This window comes from Panthera leo, chromosome E1 (assembly GCF_018350215.1).
Source record: "Panthera leo isolate Ple1 chromosome E1, P.leo_Ple1_pat1.1, whole genome shotgun sequence".
Taxonomy (NCBI): domain Eukaryota; kingdom Metazoa; phylum Chordata; class Mammalia; order Carnivora; family Felidae; genus Panthera; species Panthera leo.
The window spans coordinates 11687205-11715073 of NC_056692.1; the positions used below are offsets into that span (position 1 = coordinate 11687205).

General features: G+C 50.1%; 1 protein-coding gene and 1 long non-coding RNA gene across 3 annotated transcripts; one reads left to right on the plus strand and one right to left on the minus strand.

Moving 5' to 3' along the window:
• Positions 1–1767: 1767 nt before the first annotated feature.
• Positions 1768–15803, minus strand: MED9 (mediator complex subunit 9). 2 transcript variants are annotated; one of them, XM_042916139.1, is made up of 3 exons: positions 15485–15801; positions 3559–3735; positions 1768–2748 (listed from the first exon to the last, which is right to left on the minus strand). In XM_042916139.1, the coding sequence occupies exons 1-3, from the start codon at positions 15709–15711 to the stop codon at positions 2649–2651; spliced, it is 504 nt and encodes a 167-aa protein (XP_042772073.1). In that variant the 5' UTR covers positions 15712–15801; the 3' UTR covers positions 1768–2648. The 2 variants fall into 2 exon arrangements, with proteins under 2 accessions (XP_042772073.1, XP_042772074.1); XM_042916140.1 differs by having other exon boundaries at positions 1768–3735; positions 15485–15803.
• A 116-nt stretch (positions 15804–15919) lies between these two features.
• Positions 15920–20049, plus strand: LOC122206459. Its single transcript, XR_006196454.1, has 3 exons — positions 15920–16276; positions 18938–19188; positions 19944–20049. It is a non-coding gene; the product is annotated as an uncharacterized LOC122206459 (long non-coding RNA).
• Positions 20050–27869: the final 7820 nt, after the last annotated feature.

Sequence of the window (27869 nt, forward strand, 5' to 3'; positions counted from 1 at the left end):
AGCTCGTGCGCCCCGGGGCCGCGTGCGCGCGGACTAGCGTCTTCCCTCCCCGCGGCCCTGGGCCCGCGCACACTGGGGAGGCACTAACGAAGAAGGGACAGTCATCTGCTCTGGAAGGAAAGAGAACTGGAAGACTGGGACTCCCCCCCCCCCCCCTTCCCCGCAGGCGCCTGCCACTCCCGCGACAGGGGGGTCACAGGCCGGCGAGGGTGAATTTGTCTTGTTTCTGACAAAGACAAGAACGGGGGTGGGGGGAGTGAGTTAACCCCTGTTGGGCTTTGAGAAACCTGTCCTGCCCCCTGGAGGGTCAAGACAGGACACCTGGGGCATTATCTTGTCTGTGATCCTGGGTTGCCATGACAGCTACCGAAAGCCTCCGCCCTCCCAAAACTTAGGGAGGTGCGGGTCAGATCATAGCCAAGTGACTTGTTTACATGAGTGTGTGAAATTGCACAAAGGAAAACAAAACACACACCTTGCACTTTAAAAGTTCTGATGTCATCGTGGACATGAACAAAATCTTACCCAGCTGTTTGTACCGTGTGTGTGTGTATGACCGTCCTTAAAGTTATTGTTACTGTTTTTATAAAATAAAATAATTTAAAAACAGATAGTCATGCTTTCTTTGCTTTTGGAAATGGCTCAGGTACAGAAGGGTGAGAAGGGAGGGGTGGGGTTTTTACTTCTGTGGCATTAGCCTCCCCTTCCCCAGACTGGAGAGGACCCTGGCCTTTTGAAAATATCGCCCCCCCCCCCCCCCTCCATGGGAGAAATGGCTCCAAAAAAGCTCCAGATGATCGGGCCAAAGCCTATCTATGTGGGAATGGTTCCTTAGCCAGGGCGACGAAGGGTTCAGGTCCTTGCTAGAGCTGCAGCCACAAAGGGCCTCTGGGATGTGTCCCAGCTGTTTTGTCCTAGACTCCCTACATGCCCAAGGCAATGAAACGTCCTCAAACCTGCAACCCACAGTCGGCCTGAGGTGTCACTAGGGCCCTGCTTTCCCAAAGGAAATGGAGCCTTGAGAGACCAATCCAGTGTTGGCCGCTGTAAGAACCGTGTCCCCCAACTCCTCTCTGGGGCCTGCCACGTGGCTGTCTGGAGACAGTTCAAGATCCCCTGGCCACATGCGTCCCTCCAGCCCCTGGAAGCACATTGCTGCCAGCGCTGTCTCCACCTCCCGGTCTCCCCTCGGCAGTTGAGGGAACCGGTTCCCGACTCGGGACCCAGCTCTCCCTGCCACTTGTAACTGCAAGTTCGGGGCAGGGGACACCTGCCAAGCCCCAAATTCGTCGCCCCCGAATTACAGAGAACACCCTCTGCGTGGGGTTGCCATGAGGAGTAAGTGAGGTGTTTGCAGAGTGCTTAGCACAAGAGCTGCCACCCAGTAATGCAAATCATCGGTGGTCTCGAGAGGTGCTCGGCCCTGGGAAGGGCATTCAGTACTGTCCCAGGGAGCGGTTTCAGCCCTGCCCTGGTGAGGGCTGTTCCCTGCCACGACTGGATTCCCCTCCAGGCCCAGGGGCCAGTCCCAGGCGGGAGGGGTGACCCACCAGGCCAGCTGCGTCCTCGGGGCCAGACGCAGCTCCGTAGGGAAGTAATTCTGTTTTTACGCCGGTTTTGGCATGTACGTGCCGAGGGGGAGGGGGTGCAGAGTGGAGGTTCTCACAGTTTGTTCTCTCTCCTCTAAGCAAAATGAACATCTTCCCTTTCAACTATCCAAGACAGGTGTCCTATAATGAATTTCTCAGTACAGAAACCAAGATGTCCTGAGAGCAGAGTACAAGTTCTTTTAATTATACTCTTGAAAAATGCCGTAAGTCAAAACCCTGGAATACAGGAAAGGCTCTGTCTCTGCCCCAGGGAGAGCCCTGGTCTGTTTCAGCCGTGCAGAAAGGCCCGGGGGGTCTTGTAGTTCCGTGTGCTTCGTATTTGGTCAGAGCCTTAAAACTGGCCCATACGCTGCTCTGAGATTTTGCGAAAATAACTGATTCAGTTAAATAACAGTCTCCAGGGGGAACTGGTCTAAGAGGTAACTACTACCCACCTCAATTCAGAGCCTGTTCTTCTGCCCGAGGCCACTGAAACCGGATACCCCCCTTCACAGGTCCGCAGGTCAACACAAATGGGGCCCCTGCTAAAAACATCTTCAACCAATATTCCTGCCAGAGAGGTCAGTTGGCAGGCATCTGTTAAGCCCCTGACTTGGTCAGCACAGCTTATGTGCCCATTTCTAGATCTAACCAATACGTAGTTACTTCTCCCCTCATCTTTGACGGTCAAGGGAAGAGCGCAGAAATAAGGGTCCCATCTGGCAGAAATGAGGGGTGTTATCAACATTTATGAACCAGAACCGGGCTGTAGACCTTCCGGGTGTAGGCTATCCCCGCGCCTTCAGAACGATCCAGAACCATACCCTCACACCCGGCTGAGGGGTGATCAGAGCTGTCACTCAGAGCTGCAATTCTCCGAGCAAAGAGCACATCACGATCGCCTCTGTCTGCGGTGCGGCGCATGTTGGTGGCTGACTCTTCAGTGACCAGGCCAGAGGGGAAACTGAGTTTTTAAACCGGGACCACAGGAATCTGAAACGCTGGAAGAGGCAAGGCCCGCTCACCTGGGAACCTGTGTGAGCCTGTGCAGGAACAACACTACCCTCCGGCCCCGTGGGCAGCACTGTGGGGTCTGAAGTGGGCTGGTCCTTCTTGAGCAAGAGACGACTGAAGGGGATGGAGACAAAGGGAGCAAGACCTACAAGTAACAAGAACACGTAGGTGGCAGGGAACCTGGAGACAGGGGCTGCCCAGGGCTCTGGGTTGACGCCCCCCAAAGACACAGTTACATTCACCGGCTCAAACATAAAAGGGAACAAACTATTCTGGGGGGCGGGAGGAGGGAGGAAACCACCCTGTAGTCTTTCAAAACAGTATTCACTGCCTCACGGCTTTCTTTTACCGTTTTAAACCCGTGCCGTCTGAGCGTAGCCCCCATTTGTCCAGTGAATTCTATGCAAATGTGTCATGACACTGCTGTGAACAGAACAATGTGTACCTGGTACACACTGAGCATACCCAGGGGTGGGAGAAGAGGGAGGGAGGAAGCAAAGAGGAGCCGCCTCCTTCCCCACTGCGCGCTACAGATGTGCCCGCGGAGCCCGAATACACGGCAGATGGCCCCTCCCCGGAGGCAGGGGCAGAACCCTCTACCCACTCCCCAGCCTCCGGGAACAGTCTTCCTTCCACCAGCAGGCACTCGAGTTATTATGCATCTAGACATATGGATATATACTCTACAAGGAGGCCCCGACAAAGCCAAGCTCGCACGCTGGCTCCTCACACTAGTCAATGCCAAGTTCAGCCACGGCAGCAGCCACACCAGCCCCCGCCTCTCTCCGTTACAGAGTTCACGGCTGGAGTCCGAAAGAGCTACGCTCCGGGGGGGTGAGGGGGGGTGGCGGGGAACACGATAAGGCCATGTGCTCTCCCCCTTCTTTCTCGGGCATTCCTGGAAGCCAGCCTCATCTACTCCTTGGGGATCTCAAACATGCAGAGGCTCTTGTACTTCTGCAGAAGTTCGTTCTTGGTCCTGACTTGCTCTCGGAGGCTGTGCAGCTGCTGCTGCTGCTGCTCGGGACTCAGGTGGATGCCGGGCATGGTGCTGATGACCTTCCGCATCTCCTGGAACTTGGTTTTGAGGGCGTTCAGGTCCTGGTGGATGTCGGGGCTGTCCTTGTCCATACTGCAGGGAGCAGAGGGAGGTCGTTAGCATTCATGGCTCAGACTGCGGCAACGCCTGGCTTCCCTCCCCTGTACCCCACAGAACTCGCTGTCTTCCTACGTCATCTTTTAGAATGCCTTGTTTTCTATGTCCCCTCACTAGGCTGCGCACCCCCACAGGACAGGGACCAGGTGCTGGGCTCACAACCGGCTCAAATGTAAAAGGAAACAAACTATTTCGGGGCAGGGGGGAGGGGAGGAGGGAGGAAGCCACCCTGTAGTCTTTCAAAACGGCTTTCTTTTACCGTTTTGGTGACAGCTGCTCACTAAAGGCACCCCCACACCTAGCACTGTCATCGCAGCCCCTCTCGGCGCGCCCGCAAAATTAGACGCTGACGCTGCATTAGCTCCGAGGGCAGGGACTGTGTCTGCCTTGTTCAGAGCTGTATCCCCAGCCCCCGGGCGCTGTAGGCACTCATGTAACATTTGTTGCAAGAATGAATGCACACATCATTACCAACACCAGGGAGAAATGGCAAGCAAAACTTGCTGAAATACGACATTTCTTCGAATTTGAGACGTTTCCAGGCCAATCAGGAAACCTTATCAGCTAGCAAGAGCTAATTTTAGCTGATGTTTTGATGCTTGAACCTGTTAACATAAGCACCAATTTCCACGGAGCTATTCATACATTTTAAATTAGTTACAAGCTATTGGAAATTTTTCAGCAGGTACCAAGCTTCTCCTACCAGTCATGTAAATTCCTTGCCTTCGGGTCAAGCTCATTTTAAAGACAGGATCATTCGCTTCATCTTCCAGCTAGCTATTGTCAGCTGCCCAGAGATCCAGGCTCCCCTTGTCACTACTAAATTAACAACAGGAACAAAACCTTCACCGAAGATCAAAGAAACAGGCTGTCGGGTGCTCCCGTACATTTTTTAAAAGTGAGTGAGTGGATGAGCTTTTGCAAACAAACAGTTGGGACTAAAACTAAAAGCCAACTCAGTAAGCTGTGCTCAAAGTCACCCTTTGAGGCGTAGGAGGGAGAAAACTGTCAATGATCATTTGTTTTTTTTAATAAGCGTCCATCCCTGATGGGAAATTTCAACCCAGATGGTGCTAATTCATGTTTATTATTCATCATGTCTCTGCTTACGCAGACAGAATATCCATCTTCCCTGCTGGTCCACTGGGTACGCGCACACCCAGCAAAGGAGAGGGCCCTGTTCACTATCCCAATAGCTCTAACTCAGAGGCAAGAGATAGAGAATCGCTCATTCTAGGGACTGTTAACCAGCCAAACATTTCTTGTCATTTGATGCCCTCGCTTTAAATATACAGTTAATGGTACACCTTATCCCAGTTTCTAGGGAGGAGTAATTGGTATTCACGAGAATTGTAAATCATTTAGAAAGAAGCGGGGGGGGGGGGGCATCTTTTATTTTAATCATTTTAGATCTCAGCTCAAATCTACCATTCTGCATGGAATCCATCTGGATCTCTGAAATCATTATACTTGGGTGGCATATGTGTTAACACATTGTTACGAATGTAAGTCCCAAGGGAGTTTTGAAATTAAAAAAAAAAAAATACAGTTTTAAGAAAACCGATGGACATCGTGAGTCTGAAAGGACCCGGTAAAAGCAAACAAATGAAAATACATAAAATGAGAATTTGCACAGAAGCAATGATAATTCAGGTCTGGAAGCAAAACATAACCTGGCCCCCAAAGAAGATTTCATTCTGAAAGAAAAAGTGGGCCAGGCTCAGGATGCTCGCTTCTGAAAACCCCTGGATCTCAAGGGTTGCCCATATCCTTTACCCGGTGAACTTTCGGTAAAGGAGCCCCATAAAAGCTTGCCTGGAGGGAAGCTATGGGGAAAGGGGGGCACGGAGCCTACAGCAAAGGCCCCTGCTGCCAGCTTCTCAGCCTGCCCTAGTTGGTGAAGGTAAATAACCCAGAGCTCCTGGAGCGAGGAAAACACTCTATTCAGGAACTGGCTCGAACCAAGCGAGAACCTGCTAGGCCAGGATGACTGTGAAATACTCGCACCAAAAGAAAAGAGGCCCAAATATTGAGTGAATAAAGGCAGAAGGCTCCAAGTGGGCCTGCCTTTGTGTTCAATGTGAGTCATCAGCCAACTTTAGAAGGGGGGGTGGGGGTGGTGGGGAACAAAAACCAAAAAAACAAGGAGACTAGGCCAGGCCGAGAAGCACGAAAGTTGTACAAGTAAGGGCCAGGTTAGGGAACTTCGGTCCTGCTCGCAGGAGTTTTGAAAAGGCGGACAAAAATACTACCGTTGTGGCTTGATTGACAGGCCACTTCTTCTCCATCTTTTGAGCACATCCTGGGCGATACTCAGCATCATGTGCACACAGACGTTCTGTACGTGTGTCACCAGCCTCGGGGCAAACATCACAGGCTTTGGAAGGTGGCCTAAGAATGGTGCCGAGTACAGCGCAGCTTCAGGTTTTCGTACGGGTGCTTTGGGACTTGAAGATGCCAGCTGGCATCAGCCGGGCAAGTGTGTCCACTGGTAACTCAGAAGCAAAGGGAACCCAGCCGGTCACTGAAGCCAACCTCCTCCCAAACTTGAGACCACGCGGTAGCATGACCCCTTCCCATTTCTTCCTCCTCAAAATGTCTGTGACCCCCCCGGTGTCACGGCCCCACTGTCCTATAGCTGACCCACCCTGGGACCAGTCCTTCTCACCCTCTCCTCCTTTCACGCTGCTTCGGAGACTGGGGTCTTTCTAGACCAGTGGTGGTGCTGGTGGCGGGGGAGGGGGAGGCTGTTGTTTTTACTTAATAGGTGCTTGAGGGAAAACCAGTTAAAAAAAAACAGACTCCAAGGCTTAGAAAAGGAAGGTCCCTCTAATCCATGTTCCGGAGATAACCTCTGTTAACACGGGATACGTACTGCTTCGGACCCACTTCAAAACATACAGACTTTTTTACTTGCTTTGACAAAAATGTTACCATTCTTGCTTTTTTCACTTAAGTTGCACCTTGGATGTCTTTCCATGTTACCACATGTACAATTATGCAGCTAAATTATTTGGCTACTGATGGGAATTTGGATGTTTGTAACTTACCACTTGCAATCAGAATGGCAACGGACCTTCTGTACCTATATCCGTAAGTCTTGTGCACGTATTTTGATAAGATGATTTCTCAGAAGTCAGTTTCTAGGTTGAAGGTTGTGTGCATTACCATTTTTGACAGACTGCCAAAATGCCCTCCAAAAACTGTACCGTGACCATGGACACGACGCTTGTCCCTCACACCCTCAACGACGCTGTTACACAGCCAGCAGCCATTGGTATTTTCCCTGCCTCGGTTCTGCCAGCGCCCAAGAGGGTCTCTGAACCTCCTACCCTTGCTTTTATCTGCCCACAGGATTACATGTGAAAAATGTTCCCTTTAGGAAGAGGCAACAAAAGGCTCTGCTGCTAAAAGAAACTTGAAAAAAAACACTGCTCTACAGAACAGCCCAGAAAGTGTTCATCCACTTCGACCTCTTCAGATGCCAACAACTCCCAGCATGCCCTCCTTCCTGAATTTCAGGAGCCTTGTGCCAACGGTTCCTGCACATTTTCTCCCTGGAGTCTGGGGGCACCTGCAAATGTCCAAAGTGGACCCCGGCCTCCTCGGTATGCCGCATTTCAGATGGAGGGCGCTGGGCTGGAACGCTGTGCCCCACACGTGCGTCCACATGCCCCAATGCCATGTGCTTGATGTGCACCCAGCCTCCAGTCCGGCCCACTCCTCCTCCTTACCCCTGCCTCCTCCTCTCACGGGTGCCAATTTCTAGACCCTTCCAGACCTGGGTCCTCTCCTCCTGAAACCCTCTGCCCCACCCACCTCTACAGAATCCAAGTCTGAGCTCAAAAATTCCAAGACTACACCTGCCGGGCAAGTCTGCACTTGAAGGGGGCCACTCAGGGCCAGCTACAAGCAGCCTGTGGCCCTTCCAGGCCCGACTTCCCACTCGTCCCCAGACTCCGTGTAAGTGTTCCCCGCGGCACCTGTCCTGCCGTACCAGGTCACTGCTGACCTGTGTGCCTGCCTTCGCGGAGTCTGTGTTCCAGGGAGGCGCTCGCGAAGTTATGCTGGATGAATACAGATGAAGTGGCACAGGAGGGAACAGGCTTGTAAACTGGCCCAGAAATAATTCTTCCAAACAGGCTGTAAATATCCCCTGTCCGGGTGCTCCCCCTGTTCACTGGGATTTGCCTGAAGGAGAAGTGAAGGGCATAGAGCACAGACAAACCCCATGGAGCCGGTGGGGTCCTTTCGCAGCCTTCTCCACTGATGTGAGGGCTGCTTCCTGCTCAACCCGAGGACAGGCCTCAGCTGGCAGGGGGGGCCGGTCAGATGAGAATAGACCTTGCTTCGGAAGAAGCAGCTCAGTAACATCCCGTATCCACGAAAGTGGTCTCGCCTGGGCTCTGAGGTCTTGCTGACCTGCCTCGACAACAAAGGGACTTGTTTTCAGCGATATGGCCCCAGCTTGAGAGGTAAAGGACAACGCTCTGTTCTCGTCACTTAAACTACTTCTGCACTGTCACAGATGGTTCCCCTTTACCTACCCAGCAGCCTAGAATACTTTAAGGAACTAAAAAATTCAACTTGAAAAATTGCTTAAGTACCCACGTTGATAGAATACTTGTACTAGGTGAGCCACAGCCATCAAGGCAAGGTATTGACAATTGCAATTCAGAATTCCTAGGCTGGGACACTTGGTTCCAGACTTAGATTAGATCTGGCAAGTTTGAGGGGGAAAAGCAATGAACTTTCCCTGGTCCAACGAGCCTCATTTTATTCCTCCTTTGTTCTACATGTACTTCTATAATGTGATTTCTATACATAACAGGAAAGGTCTCAAAGAGTTGGGAGTGCTAACATTTCTTACCGCCGTAAAACTGACATTTCTCTTTCCCCTTTCCTCATTCTTTAAAATTAACACAAATGTGTAGTTTTAATTATTCATTCAACCACGGGGCAGACAGCAGGAGGGCTGCAAGTCTGTGGAGCCTCTCTCCAGCGCCAGGCAGGTGCATCCCAGCCAGGAACACAAGAAGTAGGAGTGCTCCCCACCCCTCCCCCTCCCCGCACCTGCCCTCCAGTGTGGGAGGTGGCCTCTGAGCAGGTCCATAAGCATATGTGGCATTTCCCTGGGCAGAGACAGGGCAGGAGGGCACGCCTGCAGAGGGCCTGGAGTGTGCACAGGGCTCGATGACTGCACGCACACAGAGGCACTAGGATCACAGCGACTCGCTCTGGGGCTCTGGGCTCTCTGCTGCGTGGTCCAGGCAAGCCTCTGAAGAAGGTCCGCACAGAGCCCTGAGTGGAGTGATACCAGCTGGGAAGGACAGTATGGGAAGAGGAGGGAGCCCTAGAGACTGGTAAGTAGAGAGAAATTAAACTGATAACATGTACAGGATGAACTAGAGACAGGAGAGATAAAGGCAGTTTCTAATTAAGAAGAAACTAAATAAGGGGCGCCTGGGTGGCTCAGTCGGTTGAGCGACCGACTTCGGCTCAGGTCACGATCTCGCGGTCCGTGAGTTCGAGCCCCGCGTCGGGCTCTGGGCTGATGGCTCAGAGCCTGGAGCCTGCTTCCGATTCTGTGTCTCCCTCTCTGTCTGCTCCTCCCCTGATCGTGCTCTGTCTCTCTCTCTCAAAAAATAAATAATAAACATTAAAATAAAATTTAAGAAGTGACTGTAAGATCCAAAAATGAGGTTGGAAGACCTGGACCATGAGTGTTGTCAACAGACTTGGAGGTAAAGGGACAGATTCCAGCCTAAATGTTCCACTAACCAAATCTCAGCATTTCAGCATTTCCTAGCATCTCAGACCAGCTACAGGAAGCAGGCCAGGAAAGGTCAAGGTGCTATGGGTAAATGTGGCCAAGAAAGGAAAGAGGGAAGAGCAGCCTGGAGAGATCATTAAATGTGCCATGAAGATTTAAGAAGTAAAACAGTTTGGTGCTGGAGAACAGAATGTCCAGAAGTAGAACAGAAAACATATGGGGATTCAGTGCACAAAAAAGGCGGCGACTCAAGCAGAGAAAACAATGAATATTCAGTCAGAGAAGTGGGAAGATGAAAAAGCAGGGCCCCCTTCTTTCCATCAAAATAAATTCCAGAAGCTTCACAGAACTGAAAGTAAAAAATGAAACCGTAAAAGTCCTAGGAAAAGGGGATCAATATTTATCGTCTTATCAGAGTGGGAAGGCCTTTCTAGTAAGGACCAAAATTCAGAAGCCATAAAGGTAAGGCTTACGAAATCTGCCCACAGAAAATGATACGATTCCAAATGACAAAAACAAACAAACGAAAACCAGGAACAAAGGCAAAAGAACAGCAACAACTTGGGGAAAATATTTACAATACACTTGACAGACAAAGGCATACCTTCCCCGCTGTACAAAGAGCGCATTCAAAGAGGCACGGCCTAATAGAAAATGGGCAGTTTGCAGGGGAAAAAAATACAAATGACATAACAAGTTGCATATGAAAAGATGCTTATGTGATAAAGCAAGACACAGATCAATACGACATATCCTCTCTGACCTATCAGATCAGCCCCAGTGAAAAAGCTGAATGGTGAGGGCAGGGATATGGGGGGAAAGACACAAATACACTGCTGGCAAAGTGCACACTGGCCCATTCTTTCTGAATTTGCCAGTTGTGATCCAAATTTTAATTCACATATCCCTGTGCTAGAAATTTACTCTGGACACTCTCAAGAGTTTACAAGATGGCATTTACAAAGACGGTCAGTGCAGCTCTGAGTGCAACAGCAAAAAGCCGGAGACCACGGAGTGTCCTCAGGGAGGGAACTGTCGACGGAAAGGACGGCATGGTCATGAAATGGAGGGCGGTACCTCCATTTGGAGGTACCTCCAATGGAGTCTGGGGACCCGGGAGGGAGGTGGAGGAGGGGAGGGACAGGCCCAGTTGTCATTTTGTGCCTGTGGGTTGCTCTTTGAATCTACCTACAACTGAAAGTTTTAACTTTTTTTACAACGGTAATCTTTACGTATGTTTTTTAAGTTTATTTGTTTTGAGAGAAAGAGAGAGTGTGCAAGCGCGCAGGTGACTGGGGGAGGGGCAAAGAGAGGGAGAGAGAGAGAGAGAGAGAGAGCAAATCCCGAGCAGGCTCCATGGTGTCCTCGCAGAGCCTGACTCGGGGGCCTCACTTGCGAACCGTGAGATCACGACCTACGCCGAAATCAAGAGCCGACTGAGCCACCTAGGTGCCACTACAACTGTAGCGGGTTTTTTTTTGTTTTTTTTTAATTTTTTTGTTTTAACATTTATTTAGTTTCGAGAGAGAGAGAGAGAGAGAGAGAGACCGAGTGGGAGAGGGGCAGAGAGAGAGGGAAGGAGACACAGAATCCAAAGTAAGCTCCAGGCTCTGAGCTGTCAGCACAGAGCCCGACGTGGGGCTTGAACTCATGAACCTCAAAATCATGACCTGAGCCGAAGTCAGGTGCTTAACCGACTGAGCCACACAGGTGCCCCAACAACTGTTAATTTTTTAAAAATGCTCTCTGGATGGTAGATTTCTGGGCCATTTTGGGTTAATCGAAGGAGTCCAGTCTACAGGATTGCGATTTGGAGAAACGGCTAAGAGGATGTCGCCCTCTTCACTTAGCGATGGCTGCGAGTGAAAATGAAAAATGAGAAACGCCCGTACCCTCCACTCCGGCAATTCCACCGCTGCGGGTTCGCCTCCTCATAAACCTTCTCAAATACAAGGTGCTTCCCGGGGTGGCCGGCAACGGCAATAACCAGGAAAACCCGCGAGTGTCCGTGAACAGAACACTGGCTACGTAACTGGTGGTGCAGCCACCTTACTGGGGAAGGCCTTCGTGTGTGAGAGTGGAAAGGTGTCCAAAACAGACTAACAAGTGCAAAACAAACACAGTACAGTATGATCTCAGTGTCCAGAAATTTTTTAAAAGACGCGCATATACAGTTCCTGCCAGGATACTTACAATTAGAAGTTACGACTGGTGAGGGAACTTCACTTCACACGATTCTGAGTTTGCAACTGTGACTTTTGTGTACCTGAGGGTGCAGTACTCTGAATTCTTTATGAGAAGAGAAGGCCTAAGCTCACGGCAGCGTCTTTCTTCCTCACCTGGCCAGGAGTAAACACGTAATAAAAGGGCCCCTGGGGAAGCTCCAGGGGAGGAAGAGATCAAGGGCCTGCATGACCGAGCGGGTCCTGGCCCTCACCGCCTCCAGCCAGGCCTGCCAGGACGGCGTCCTCACTGACCTCCATCTCGAGCACTAATCTGACTCCATGGCCGGAAGTCCTCGCTAGCTCCCCATTCCCCAGAGGACAGAACGACCGTGCATGTGGGGGACATGTGGTCCTTGGCGCGCTGGCTCTTCCCGGCCTTCCAGTTCTCCCTCCCTTGGCTCGCGCTTCTGCCCCAGTCCCACCCCTACCAGGCCGCCGCCACATCACGTCCTTGCCCCCTGTCTTCCTCCTCCCTTTCATAATTTAGGACTCCCCACTGGCATCCATCCCAACAAGGCTTCCGACTCCTCCAGGCTTCCCAAGGCCTCCTCTGCCTTCACCGACCCTACCACAGTCTGTCTCCTTTCCTCATTAGCCTAAAGACCCAAATACACACCAATACGTATTGTAACATCACATCCTAGCTTTTTTTTCACGGCGAAGGCATCTTTCCTTCTCTCGGAGTCATTTTCCTCCAAGTGGATTTTTGCTCTTCTGTTTTGTCCTATCTTTTGCTAGGGCTTTTCCTCACATGCTTGGTGACCTTGGCTGCCCAGTCATAAAGTTAAGAGTAAAATACTATTTGGATTATGTGCATAGTGCACTGCTTTCACTATACTAAGTGAAAGAAGAAAAAGGCATGATCCTATGATAAAGTGTTGATTTTGACTTGCATCAGATGGGGAGGGGGAAGCTGAATGCGAATAGAAAACATAAATATTTTATATTGCTAGTAAAAAGCAGGGTATGAATAAATAATGGAGAATATTTAAAAAAAAAAAAAAAGTAAAACACTAAAAGGCTCAGTACAAGCTCTTAGTAAGAGTGATACTTCTTGGGGCACCTGGGGGGCTCAGTCGGTAAAGCATCCGACATCAGCTCAGGTCATGATCTCGCAGTTCATGAGTTCGAGCCCCACGTCGGGTCCCCTGCTCATTCTCCCTATCTCTTTCAAAATAAATAAATAAACTTAAAAAAAAAAAAAGAGTGATACTTCTTTTAGTTTCTTAAAATGAACTAAGTTCTTTCTTGAGAAGCCCCCATGTCTTTTCTTTGGGGCTGATCAGACACTCCAGAGGAGGGATCTCTGTCTCTTTGGCTGCCAGTCTCAAAGCCAGGTCAGGAAAGAAAGCTAGGGCTGGGTCTCAGAATTCAGTTTGTGAACTTTCTCTTAATCCCTGTTTTCAGGATTGGCTCCCTTTCTCCAACTCCTGCCACGTGCTTGGTGTTCCCCAGTCCAGAGATGCTCTGGCTTATCCTTAAAAATAAATCTTGGGAGAGAGTAACCCTTTGTCTGCCAAGATGGAAGAAGGGTTGTCACCTGCTTGCTTGGAGTGGGGAAGAGAACTATGGGATCTGACTCTTAAACAGACTTTAGGTAACCCTCCTGTTCATAGTTCTACTTCACCTCTGTTTCCAAGACGGCCCTGGAACTGCCAACTCCTGAGATTCAGGGGGAAGCCATGGTCAAAGGCAGCGCTTATGGATGCTTCTTGGGGCTGATGGATGGATGTGCCATTGGCCGTCTATTTTGTGATGGCTGCCTCCTCTCCTGTTCTTTTTGGTTTCATTAAACACTCTTCACTGTCCTTTACGAGGGTACAGAGATAAACACATGTGATCAGCTCACCATCTTTCAAAGAACACTGCTCTTGAGTATACTTTACAACGATCTCATGATTTAAGTATGTTATCCCATTTCACAAGAGAAGAGACTCAGAGAAGCTAAGATCACCTAGCTCGAATACTATAAAACTGTAATCTGAACCCACTGTTTGAGGTCCATTCTTTTTTTTTTCTTAATTTTTTAAATGTTTATTTATTTTTGAGAGAGAGAGACAGAGAGAGCAAGCAGAGGAGGGGCAGAGAGAGAGGGAGGCACAGAATCCGAAGCAGGCTCCAGGCTCTGAGCTGTCAGCACAGAGGCCAATGCGGGACCTGAACCCACGAACCAGGAGATCATGACCTGAGCCGAAGTTGGAGGATTAACCGACCATGCCACTCAGGCGCCCTGAGGTCCATTCTTATTATTCAGGTATTAGAGAGATGAACTAAGGCCTGGGAAGGTTACATATGTACAAAGATTACAAAGCAAGCAAACATCAGTGTGCGGATTTGAATCCCAGACTACCTGACTTCAAAGCCCATGTTCTTTCTAGTGTGTACCTTACTGCTCCGTGTTTAAGGCCAGCCCAACCCAACTGCTCTACTGGGGTGCAAGAATATACTCTCAGGGGTCCAGGAACTGTGTCTGCGACTGTACACATCTTGTGTTTTCATTTTTCTTAAAACCAATATATTTGGGTTAGTTGGGATAAGCCATTTATAATCCAGAACTGCCCTGGGATTTGGGGGGTCTGCATTTGTGTTTCTTTGCCATATGTCACTGCTGCCAGGAAGTGCCACTTGAGGACCGCAGGCTAATGAGAACAGAACAGAGTCTGCCTTACCCTATCAACAATACGCTCACGCCAAGTGAAGCCAAATGAAGGCAGGGTCTAATGTGAGAACAAAGGCTTTGCAGTTGTTCGAAAAGTGGTGGAAAAGCATGAAGTCATTCCACAGCAAGTGAATCTAGTCTGGCTAAACTCAAAAGAAGCTGGGCCGTTGACACACTGGACCTTCATATCGTGGGGAGCAATTCCATTTCAGCAAAACATCCAAGAGCACGTTAATGTTCACCTGAATGTTACTGTAACAGTAAAACTCTGTTTTAATTTACCTTATTTTGGTTTTTTAATGGCTGAATAAGTTGTTAGTGTCCCTGACCCCTAGTGCCCTGTGCATTTAGTAACATGACAGCAAAAATAATTTAGGCAAACATGGGGATCAAGAAGACTTTTGGTTGTACTTTTTTTCCCCCCCCCCTTTACAGGGTCAGTTTGAAAACGGGCTGACCTGAAGCCTAGCCAACAGAATGATACATCACCGTCTTTGGCACTCTGTAAGAACACGGCACTCCAGGGCAACTTGTATCTTTGTTTCTTTTAACGATTCCTATCATCGACCCTCCAATCTCTTTGAATTATGGGTCATTCCCACTCATGTCTTTTTTTCCGTTCAGACTGGTGAGCAGTGTGGGGGTGGAAAGTTGGCCCTTTTTACGGCGTACACCCCACAGCACTTAGCAGTGTGCCGCACAGGGAAGATGACCCACGTCGGGTGACAAAACGGAGGCTCAGAGAAGCCTGACCTGCTCCAGATCACTGGGATGCAAACTTGAGTAGTGACTGCAGAGCCTGTGCATTCAGTCCCTACACTGGCGTCTTTTTTAGGAATAGCGCCTGGCCGTCACGAGGTCTCGCAGCTGTCGGGGCTCAACCGTTTGCTGAGCTCACGGTGCGACTAGGTGTGGCCTTGGGAAAGGCCTCTTCCCCCGGGTCTGTTTCCCCGTCGGTAAAATGGGGGTGTACCCGAGAGCACCTCGGCCTCTGAAGCTCTGAAACAGGTGACGAGAAGCGGGGAGGGGGAGGGGCGTGTCGTGGCTGGTCCTCTCTTGGGCTCTTACCATTTGATGATGTTGTGAACCAAAGGTAAAAAGGAGTAATTCTCCTCCTCCTTCACGCCGGCAGGTGACTGAGGCCTCGGCGCCGGCGACTGCTGTGGCTGAGGCGCGGCGACCGGAGGCGGCGGCTGCGAAGGCGGCAGCGGCTTCGTCTCGGGCAGCGGCGGCTCGGCCGGCGGCGGTAACGCATCCTCGGCCTGCCGCCCGGCGGCCACCCCGGCAGAGGCCATGGCGCTCGGGACGCCGCCGGTCAGCAGGACCCCGGCGGTCAGCTCACCAAAGCGTCGCGGATTCCAGACGTCACCACCAGGAGCCCGCGGGGCGGGGAGAGGGACTTGGAAGAGGCTTGTGCGCGTGCGCACTAGGGCGTGGGCGGGGCGACAGCGTGGGCGGAACAATGGGGCGGGGGTGGGGCTGCTGTTATTAGGCAATGGGGGTTTGACGGGTCTGGGTTGGCTTGGATTTGATTGTAAAACGGAGCAGCTAAATTATTAAGTAGTCAGAAATAGACTTATTTCAGAAATAACATCTTATTCCTATTCCCATGACGAGGAGAGTCCAAAAGTAGCTAAAAAAGGGAGACTGAGATACGTAAGGCTCCACGCAGCCAGCCCTCCAGAAAGCCTCCCAAAGAACCGTCTGGAACCACACGCAGAGTAAACAACTTACCCACTACCTGTTAAGTGTGTGAAGCACTGGGCTCTACGGGCGTTAACAACCTAGTGATGAAGAACCTACAGCTCCTACACCACGCGCGTGCCTCCAGGGGAGAGGCAGCAAACCCTGGCCAAGCAGGTCAGGTCGTGTACATCTCTAAAAGCTCCGCATGGCTAGATGGGGAGGAACTAATAATCTAACATTTAATATGCATCTTCTAGATGGCGGATGCAATGTTAAATGTGCGGGCAGGGGGTGGGGAAGGCCGTCCTGACTTCGATACAAGGCAGAAGGGGATTGACTAATGCGGGGAGTAAATATATCCTAGAGGAAAGTCAGTGGTCAGGTATTCTCCATACCTGTGGGCCAGTTCCTTAAGCCCCTAGGTCTCAGTTTCTTTATCTGTAAAATCTTTAGTTCGAGGTCATGGCAGAGAACTGCTTTCTGACTTCAGATCCATGGCTGACTTCCAAAGGTCTGGTTTGCCTCTAGAATCCTAGGGCAAAGGGAGGGGACCCCTGGTGGTTTTGTAATTATACTTCACAAAACAAGTATGATATGGGAGCTGTATAATAAATTTCTGGGCAATGGGACACCCATCCTAAGCTTAGCTAGGGGGTGGGAGAGGTCATGAGCTGGGAAAACCCCAACCTTCCTCAGTTTACCATCAAGGGTCTTAAAGAGAGGCAAGCAGGCCCACGTTCAGGTAGCAAGATGAGCCATAGCAGTTAAGAGCAAGGTGGCTATTCCCAAGAAAAGCATCGATGCTAGGGTTTTCAGATGCATCAGGAGAGGTTTACGGAGGCTGATCCCAGGGAAGCCAGAGCATAGAAGGAAGTACGAAGTTGGAGAGTTTGCTACAGAGGCTCTTTAGTGATGGGCCTTCGTACAGCCTTCTGTGGCAAGAATTGCCCAGAACACCCCGGAGGAAAAGCAAGGGGAGGGAGGGTCTGCGCGGTTTTCTTCTTGCTACCCATGGACCTCTCCACATCAGGGAGGAGTTTTAAGAGTTCTGGTAGAGAGTGGAGGAGAAGGGCTTGTTGGGATCAGACCAGGTGTGCTTGAAGAGGCATCTGGGGAAATGGCTTGGAGCCATCTGGGGGAAATAATGATGGGGTAATAATAATAGTAATTACCACAACCACTGTGGAATAAAAATAGGTACAAGGAAGAGTCACGATTGTTATCCCAGTTAATCCACAGAAAAGCTCCAGGAGGCAGATGTTAGTATCTTCATTTCTTAGATGAGGAAACCAAGGCTTATGATGGTTAAGATACTGGCCCCAGGGTCACACAGCTGGCCTGACACCAAATCTATGGTCTTCACCAACACCTAGGAGACCTCGGGTCTCTACTGGCTCTGTAACTTTATGATTCAAAAGGTTGAAGTGAAGTTTTTATTCAGAATTCAAAAAGCAATCTGATACTCATCAATAACAAACCCATGGCAATCACACATCATCTTTTCCCTCCCGGTGTGTTGTGTAACTTAATTACAAGTCTCAACTTTATCGTTGGCAGAATAATGAGGACATCTCTTTTAAAAAAACCAAAAAACGAAAAACCACTTCAAGTATAAATAGATATGGCTACAGAAAACAAATTGAAAACGTAGGAAGCATAAACAAGTAGTGTGCATTGACAGTTTGCCCTAAAAATAGTTAATATAATTAGTGGCCAAGAGTAAAGCTGACATCATAACATTGCGAGCAGATGTCAGAACAATCTGCTTGTGCCGGCTTCATTAAAGCCGAAAAGTGAGTCTGTTCATAACTGCTCTGCCCGGAGTCCAAAAAGGCAGATGCTCCCTGATACGTAAGGACTGTATGTTCTTAGAGACATCGCCAAGTTCAGCTGTTGGGTCATTGCTTCTTTGGGAAGATTTACACTGTTGCTCAAAGAGCCTTCCCAGTCAAGTTGGTAGTTACAAGTTCAGGGCTATGGAGCCAGCCTGCCTTGCCTCCAGGCCCAGCTCAGCCTGTGTGACTTCGGAGAGCTGAAGGCCCTCACTGTGTGCGGCCCCATACCCTCCCAGGAGGACTCAGTGGGTTATTACATACAAGTTACTTAGAGAAGTGTCTGTGAACAGTAAATATTCGTTTTTATTATTCAGATGTGGGGCTTGCTCCTTCACCAATGAGCAAAACCCAGGCTGATGGCAACTAAGAGGAATGAGGTAGATCAAAGCTCCCCAATGCGAATATAACACAAACCGTAAATGCAAGCCGCGTATGCTGTTTTCGATTTTCTAGTAGCCGCATTATAAAAAACCCCCCAAAAGACAAACCAAACAAAACAAAAACAGGTGAAATTAACATCAGTGATATATTTTATTTAACTCAATATGTCCATAATATTATTTAAACATGTAATCAGTGTTAAATGAGTAGAGGTGCTTAACTGTTTTTCATACTGGCTTTGAAATCCACTATGTATTTTGTATTTAAAGTACGTCTCAATTTGAACAGCCACATTTCAACTGCTCATTTCCAAATGCAGTCAGCGGCTACAGAACTGGGTGGTGCCGTCTAAGAGATCAATCTGTATCAACATAGCTCCTAATCATAATAGAGGAAAACAGCAGTTGCATAAAGGAAATAGAGTATATTACTACTTATAAGTGTTTGAAACATGAAAAATGAATACTACGTATTGTCTGTAGATACAAGACACATCAGTAAAAAAAAAAAAAAGTGTTTTAAAAGGGGCTAAAGGCTAAGCCTCACGTTCATGAGACGGGGGATAGGCATGTCACAGCAACTTCCTGTATAGTGTTATATTTCTTTTATGTGTTATTAGAAGGCTTGAAGCAAATAGGAAAAGTATGAATAATTGGCAAGTGTGGGAGCAGTCACGTGGGAGTTTGGTACAGAAGAATCTCGGCTCTGCTTCCATCTGGCCGTGTGACCTTGAACAAGTCATTTCACCGCCTTGTGCCTCAGTTTCCTTATCTGCACAATGGAATCATAACAGCACCAATTTATTAGGGCAACTGTAAGGGTTACGGGAGTTAATGGATGTGAAGAGCTGTGTGAAGTGGCATATGTATGGTAAGCAATATTAAGTTTTGGCTACTACTGCTGCTGTTGCTTTAATTTTTCAGAAAAAAAGCCCCTTCTAATGATTTCTTATAAAACGAATGTTACCACAAGAACAAATACAAAAACCGGGCTGCATCTAAGAATGGAACTTTGAGATGCTCTAAGTGGACCTACGCCACAAATACCCATGAATGTTCTTATGATACATTTCTTCTACGTGAAGTCCAAAAATAGTCATTTCTCAGTCAGACGGACATCATGGGGACTGTTAAATCGATCATGTCATCGGATGATTGAAGGCTTTTTCATCAAAGCCTTATTCTTACACATGATTCATCCTTTTCTCTCATTGCCTAGAGCCTCAGGCAGGTTGGAAAAGCTCCATGATACTTTGATTTTGTGAGTTAAAAAAAAAAAAAGGCAGCAGTCATTGTTGAGGCCAAACGCAGTGCAACATATACCAGGAAGTGGCTGCCTCAAGCCACGATTCACTGCTTAAACGTCAGACAAAAGCCTCTTCCTCGGTCAATGCTGCAGATGGCCTGCCTTCTCTCTCTGAACTAGATTTCATTCTTTTCTTTGTATTCCTTCCAGCCATTCTCTCCTCTAAGACACTCTGTTATGCCCAATTTCTCAAATCATTTATGTTAGTGGTTTCATTTCTTGGAAGCCATCACCTTCGGGCATTTCAACACACAAATCCGACCATATTCCTTTCAGACTCAGTTTAGTCCTCATTCCTTCTGCTTCTTATTTTCCATCAGACTTCCCCGAGCCCTGATACAACAAAAACGAGAGGAGGAGCGCCTGGGTGGCTCAGTCGGTGGAGCGTCCGACTTGGACTCAGGTCATGATCTCGCGGTTCATGAGTTCGAGCCCTGCATCGGGCTCTGTGCTGACAGCTTGGAGCCTGGAACCTGCTTCAGATTCTGTCTCCCTCTCTCTCTGCCCCTCCCCTGCTCATGCCCTGTCTCTCTCTCTCTCTCTCTCTCTCTTTCTCTCAAAAAGAAATAAACGTTAAAAAAATTAAAAAAATAAAAATGAGAGACAATCCATTCTCAGAACTAGGTTTTTTCTAAAATAGTCATTATTATTCTGATACTATATTCTTTCCAATCTCTTTATTAAGTCATTTTCTAATTGTTAGTTAGCCAAGGTGGTGTGGGGGTGGTGGTTTTTTTCCTATCTGCCAGCTGCTTCCCCACAGCCTCAACGTTAACCTGTTCTGTTAATCCTTTTTTTTTTTTTTTTAATGCTCTTTTTCTCATGATGGCCTGTTTGGTTTTTCTTACCCTTCTTTCCTTTTTGCGTCCCCCCCCCCCCCCCGCCCCTAGAAGTTACTTTGTTTCCCTCATTGGATTTACTGTAAGTCTTTTGCTTCTTGGTTACGAACCCTGATTGCAAAATTATAATTAAAAATGATTATGTCAGGTAGCCTGGGTGGCTCAGTTAGATGAGCATCCGACTCTTGATTTAGACTCAGGTCATGATACCGGGGTCATGGGATCGAGCCCTGCCTCGTGCTCCACACTGACGCTGGAGCCTGCTTGATATTCTCTCTCCCTCTCCCTCTGCCCCTCCAGCCCCCCACCCCCAAATGTTACAAATTATTATGCAACGGGCAACTGGAATGCTAAGGAGGCTGTGTGTCTGGTCCCATTCTGGCCCCGTGGCTGGGCTTCCAGACCTCTTGGGACGTGAGGAGACGGTGTGTAGCCACAGGCATTCATAACATCCCCAAACTCCAGAATCCAACCAGCTCCAAGCTGAAAAACGGGGGAAGCATGGTGAGGGAACAGCGACGTTTGTCCCATTGTCCTTCATCCTCTCCTTACAGCATGACTTTGAAAATGGGGTTCTGCGAGCTGTGAACAGTTCCTGCCGGTTCTCTGGTTCAAACACACTGTGTGCTCCTCGGGGCTGTCAGGAGACAGCCCTGGTCTGTCCAGGCCCTACGTTTTGGGCAGCAGCTTTGTGCCTAGGACTGTGTCAGGATCTGTGAGACAGAAGGGAGGGAAGAGAAGGCTGCAGGCCAAACCGCAGGAGAACAGTCGCGTCGGTTCAGAACTGGAGGGGTCCCGGTGCTTGTCTCCGGTGAGCCCCTCATTTTGCAGACGAGGAAGCAGGAGCCTGGGGAGACAGAACGACTGACTCGTTTCGGGTCGTGCGGCCCGTTGGTGGAAGAACTGGGACATTGACACAGGAATGGGTGTGTCGTGCCGACATCAGGAAGAAACCAGGAACCCAAGGGGACGTCCGGCCTTTCGTGACGATGGAGTCTCCAGCCTGTTTATGCCAGACACTCCTCAGCATCTTAACGGGTTTTCAGTCTGGAGAAAATGTACGTTGTTGTTCCGGCTTTGGAAAAATCCAGGGCCGGCAGCAAGGGGCGGGCTTGAACGTAGCTCCCGAGTGGAGTAGACGGGCAAGCGCACGAGGGTGTCGCGCCTCTGGCTAGCCATTGCTGGTTTGTGTAAGTCTCAATTTTCCAGGTGGCCTTGGTGACAGTTGGCAAGGGGGACTGCTTATGTCACCGCCTGACTAGGGACTGCAGCAAACTGCAGGGAGGGGGGCTATATGGGAAGAGTCGTCCCCAATCCAGGGAGCCGAGGAGCCTCCTGCGGGCGGCTTTTGAAAACTCCTTGGCCGCCAAGCTTGTGAAAAAAACAGCAGCGGTCCGAGCGCCCCCAGGAGGCAGCGCTGTCCTCCACGCGGGCCCTGGGACTGTGTGTCAGAGCCACGCTGGTTTCCTGGCCGAGAGCTGGGTTTTCTTGCAGCGTGATCCCGTGCGGAAAGCATAAGGGTGCAAAATTAATTTGTGAAGCAGTTAAGAGGAGGCCGGAAGCCAAGCAGCGATCGGTAACAGGGCAGCCCCTCACGGAGTGGTCTCAGGCTGTGCACAGCACTGGCTGAATCGCGTGCCTTGGGGGACAGATCTGGAGAAGAGGCCAAAACCCACATCTGCCAAGCACTAGCTCCGTGACGGCAGGCGAGTAATTCAACCACCTTGCACTTGGGCATCTCAGTCGTAGCATCCCTCCCGCCTGGGCGTCCAGGGATGAGAGCCCATCCTTGTCCGGTGCCAGGCCCTGTGCCTGGAGCTCAGGGGGCCCCCGACGAACCAAGTCAAAGGTGTGATTCCGACCCGTGTCTTCCGGCGGCTTCCTGCTCTTTCCTCTTACGGCTGTGGTTTCCACATCTCGGGAGTTAGCTACCCACAGCTAAGTCAGCCAGGGGAACAGGACCAGAAAATTGAAAATCAGAGCAGAGAGAAGTCATGTCGCTGCGTCTTTTCTCCTCCCCCCTCCCCCGCACCTTCGCATTTCAGCCGTGGTGTCGGTGACCGGCGCGACCAGGCTCGCGGTATGGTCATCAGTATGACATTGCTCGGGTGATGAGGGTTAGGGTATCAGTCGGTATTGACTGACGCTCTGCCCCGTGCCGGGCTGGCTGTGCATTGGGCGCTATGAGGAGGTGAGGGCCATAAGGAGCAGTGTCGGACTCAGGAAGCCTTTAATTGTGCGGGAGAAACGATACTGCACAAGCGAGAAGGCTCTCTGGGGTCAGCCAAGAGTGAATTTCCCGGTGGAGATGTTAGCTTACCGGCTATCAGCTCCTCCTGCAGGCAGCTGCCCCCGAGCCTGGTCTGAATGATGGGGGCCCCGCCAGGGAGCTGGGCCTCCTGCTCAAGGGGTGCGGAAGACACATGTGCAGAGAAAGCACTCTTAAGATGGCCTTTGTGGGTAGAGCGACAGCAGATTCCTGCGGGATTGTTTTCTAAGGGAAACGGAGGCCAGGCCAGATGGCGGGATGCGGCATGAGCAGATTTGGGGATTGGCACAGCTCGTCTGGAGAAGCTAAAAGCACAGGGATGACAAAAGCGAATCCTCCAAAAGCTACCTTTGAAATCCAAACGGGCCCAGCCCCCGCCCGTCCCCAACAGCTAAACTTCTAAAACACAAGTCAAGAGAAAGCCTGTAAGTGCGGGAAGCTACCTCACGGTGGTAAAGAAGTCTCTGAGAAAAACTAGCAAAACCAGAGAGAGGAGCACATCCTTCAAGATGCCAAAATCCTTCCCGCCCCCACATCTTGGCTGGACACGGGGCACGCAAGGGTTCTCTCCCTTTTTGAAACTCGCCATTTGTCTGAAAGTCTGTTTGGCATTTCGGCAGCCGGCAGCATCTCATTCCCGAAGAATCTGCCAGGTGCGGTGGCCATGAGTGAGACGTGGTCGCTGCTCCTGGAGGTCTTGTGGTGATCGGGGTGGGGGAGGGGGGCAGGGTCGTGAGCAGGTGGAAAAGAGAGATGGAAATAATCTACAGTGCAAGGTGAACATCTCTTGCAAAAACCTTTTCTCTTTTTTTGGTCAAATATTATCCATTGTCTACACACGCTCTACCCAGCCTTCATTCCAGCCCTGGGAGGTAAAATGTGATGGGCCTGAACTAGCCTGAAATGATCATCTCATTCCCCTTGGCCAGTGACTGATCTGGAGGTGGCCACGTGGCCTGGTTCTGACTGTTGATATATCAGCAGAAATCTGTTGAGTGGGGCTTCCAGAAAAACTTCCGTTCTTGTATGAAAAGGGGATAAATAAGTGTGGCTGGGGCTGCTCGTTCCTCCTTTCTCTCTTGATGGAATGAGGATGCAATGCTTGGAAATGTGTAGCCATTTTGGGATCATGAGGCTACAATGTGCAAGAGATATGTGGCAGACCACATATAGACAAAGAGCTTGCAAAGGGCAACCTCCGGGCTCCCTAGGTATGAAAAAGAGGCCATTCTATTGCCAGCCCCCAAATTCATCCTTAATGGTGGTTTCCTTAGGTAACTTTTTAACTTATAAAAATATTTATCATTTTAAAATCTATTAACAAAAATAGAGATTCAGTGGAGGAACTTTTGGAAAATGCAAAAAAAAAAAAAAAAGCACACAAAGGAAAATAAAGACTTTCTTCAAACACCTAAAGATATCCACGATGAACAATTTGTTGCCTATCTACTCCTGTATTACAAATGTGTATATGTGTTTTTAAATTTTTTTTTAACGTTTTATTTATTTTTGAGACGGAGAGAGACAGAGCATGAATGGGGGAGGGGCAGAGACAGAGGGAGACACAGAATCGGAAGCAGGCTCCAGGCTCTGAGCCATCAGCCCAGAGCCCGACGCAGGGCTCGAACTCACGGACCGCGAGATCGTGACCTGAGCCGAAGTCGGACGCCCAACCGACTGAGCCACCCAGGCGCCCCTGTATATATGTTTTTAAAACCAATTCGGAAAAAAAAATAATTTGGGATCATATTGCCTTGTAATCTGTGTTGTTCGTCCCCTTAAAAATTTGCCATGAATGGCTCCCCATGTCAGCTAATATTTATTCACAACATGGCTTTCTTTCTTTTTTTTTTTAATATAATTTATCGTCAAATTGGCTTACAAACAACACCCAGTGCTCATCCCAACAAGTTACCCCCTCAACGCCCATCACCCTACATGGTTTTCAATAAAAGGAAGTATGAGGCAAAAACTAACCCAGGGGCACCTGGGCGGCTCAGTCAGTTAAGCTCTTGATCTTGGCTCAGGTCTTGATCTCAGGGTCATGAGTTCAAGCCCCCGTTGGGCTGCACACTGGGAGTGAAGCATACTTATAAAAACACAAAAACAAAACACAAAAAAAACTAGACCAAAGAGAAAAGACAGCAAATTCGTACAAAAAGCCAATAATCCTCAGGATTGTCTGTGGGACCAGGTACCCTGAGAAATCACAGTGATACAGGTAGCCTTGGGGACCATTTTTTATTGAAAGGAAGCATTTTTCACTTTCTCTGGGATTCCTGTTTTTAAAGTTGTCCTGGGACCTCATTTTTAATCTCTGAAAAAAAAATTTTTTTAACGTTTATTTATTTTTGAGACAGAGAGAGACACAGCATGAACAGGGGAGGGGCAGAGAGAGAGGGAGACACAGAATCGGAAGCAGGCTCCAGGCTCTGGGCCATCAGCCCAGAGCCTGACGCGGGGCTCGAACTCGTGGACCGCGAGATAGTGACCTGAGCTGAAGTTGGACGCTTAACCGACTGAGCCACCCAGGCGCCCCTGAAAATTTTTTAAAGGAAAATTGTTTATTATGATCTCTGTCTGCCAAAGGGCAAATGTAGTAGATTTTGAAATTAGACATATTTATATATACATCCCTGCATACACGCCAATGGGTCGTGCATGGTTCTCTATCAGAGACATCGCTGGCTCACAGACCTGAGAACAGGCTCAGAGCAAGTGACACCCTTTGGCGGCCTGGCCTCGTGGTCTCCTTCTGGCTCCTGGTGTTTCCATCAAGAATGGAACAGGCCAGTCTTTGCTTTCATTCTTTCCTCTGCCTTGGCTTCTTCCAAGTTCAGACAGTAGGCAATGGAGGATTCCCTTGAGAAGGCGTTGGAAACGGATAGAGCTCCTGCCTCTGCCCTCAGCCTGGCTACAGCCACCCTTGTGTTTACTGCATTGTCATGGGCACCCAGTGAAGCCCCGATGTAAAAACACAAGCGTTTCTTTAGTGGCTGGGGGGTGGGGGGCGGGGAACTTTGAAGGGCATCTTTGTCGCACCTCCATCCACTGTGCAAAACAGATCTGTAAACACAGCTCCTTCCAGGTGAGTTTGTAATCTAAATACGAACACAGGAGAAGGGGAGATTAGAAATTACATTCAAGGGCAGGGTTTATGTTTTGGTTTTTTTTCTCCCCCCCTCTGGAATTAAAAAACAAGGCATTAGAACTCCCTCATAGGCTTCCAGAGGTCAGTTACCAGGGTTACCAGATAAAAGCTCTAAGTTTTGAAATGTGAAAATGAGGTCCAGCAGAGAGCTAGGGAGGGAAGGAGGGAAGGAGGCGAAGAGAGGGAGGGAGGGGCAGAGGAAGGAAGGAGAGGGAGAGAGGGAGGGAGAGGAGCAGACAGGGGAGGAGAGGGCGAGAGGAGAGGGAGGGAGGCCCGGGAGATTTTGCATGGACAGAGTGCTAAGTGGCAGATCCAGTCTATGAATTTGACGGACAGTTCCCGGGTGTTCCTAAATGCCAGGATGCAGCAGGAAACACGGCAAAGCCCCTGCTCTCACGGACCATTTGTTCGCCGCCAAAGACACTTTCTATTTGGCTCCCACAGTTAACAACAACAAAAAAAATCACCATGTAAAAACCAACAGATTTTTATGGAAACATTTCCATACTTTCAGCTTCTCTTGAAAAATCCCAAGTTGTCCACACTGCCCCTGTTTTGCACGTGGCAGCTCAGAGTGGGATGGGGAGTGGCTCCTTTGTTTAGAGGGGCGGGGGCTGCAGCCCCCCCCCCCCAACAGTCCATGCTCTGTGTGTGCGTGTGCTTTGCCCGCTGCTCTATTCGGGCACCCCCAGGACATGGGGGTTCATGCCCCCCGAACCACCCTAGTGAGGTTTGGGCCCTTTCCTGAGCACATTAGAGCAGTGTGTATGAACACGTCTCGATCTGGCCACCAGATCGCAAGAAGCTTTGGAAGAAGGACAATGCCCACGTGTCCTCTCGGCCTGTCTCCGCTGCAGTGGCCATGTGTGCGGGAGCATGCCCACTCGCCCGGCTCCTCCTGGCGGCTCAGGCCTGCGCAGGGCAGCGCAGGATCTCATCAACATCCCCGTGCACGGCGTGCAGACGGCGTGCAGAAGTCCATCTGCGCTCACACGGGAGCGGCCCAAAGTGCCAGCAAATCGGTGTCAGTGGGCGTGCGTGTGACCGCTAACATCTTGGAGCTGAAGAGCCCCCCGAGGTGCAGTTCATAAGGCTTCGGGGTCGTCTGGTCGAGGGAGCAACCAGCCTCTGGTTGAATGGCATCGTGTGTCCTTGCATGCTGCTGAGACTCGTCCCCCACCTCCTGCCCGGTCCTCCTCCTCCTCCTCACTCACCACTCCTTCCTGGGGTCACCTGCCCAAATAAATCCTCAGGCCCTCCTATGTGGGGAGCCCAGGCTAAGAAAGATGACCCCAGGTGTGGCCCTGGAACGTGGGTCCTCAGGAGGGGCCCCCACCACTGGCTGTGAGGGGGGAGGTGACAGCTGTGACAGGCGGTGGCAAAACAGTCACGAAGTCCCCACCTGTGGCCTGCTGGAACGGCAGGGATTATAGAATTGGATAGTTGCTGTTAGCTCTGCCCTGGGAACCCTAAAAACAAGAACGGCGGGACCGGTTCAGCCACGTATGGATGCGAGGTGTGCCGAGGCCAGGGCCCGGGAACCTGTAGGGAGTGCCTAAGGAGGCCCGGTTTCCCACAGGGCGAGGACTGGATGGCAGGGCGACAGAGCTGCAGAGGAGACAGCACGCAAGGCCTCAGGGGGCCTCTCGCGTGGAAGGCAGGGCCCTGAGGGCATGGGGTGCGCCCCTGCATCTTGGCATGGAGACGCTGTGGGCAAGCCCGAGCACTGCGGAAATCTCCAGAATTTCTCTGAATCCTTCCACAGCAGCAGCACCTCTGTCTTAATAGAAGGCAGCAGCCTTGGGGCGCCTGGGTAGCTCAGTCGGTGAAGCGTCCGATTTGGGCTCAGGTCATGATCTTGCAGTTCCCAAGAGTTCGAGCCCCGCGTCGGGCTCTGTGCTGGGAGCCTGGAGCCTGCTTCGCGTTCTGTGTCTCCCCCTCTCTCTGCCCCTCCCCACTCACGCTCTGTCTCTCTCTGTCTCTCAAA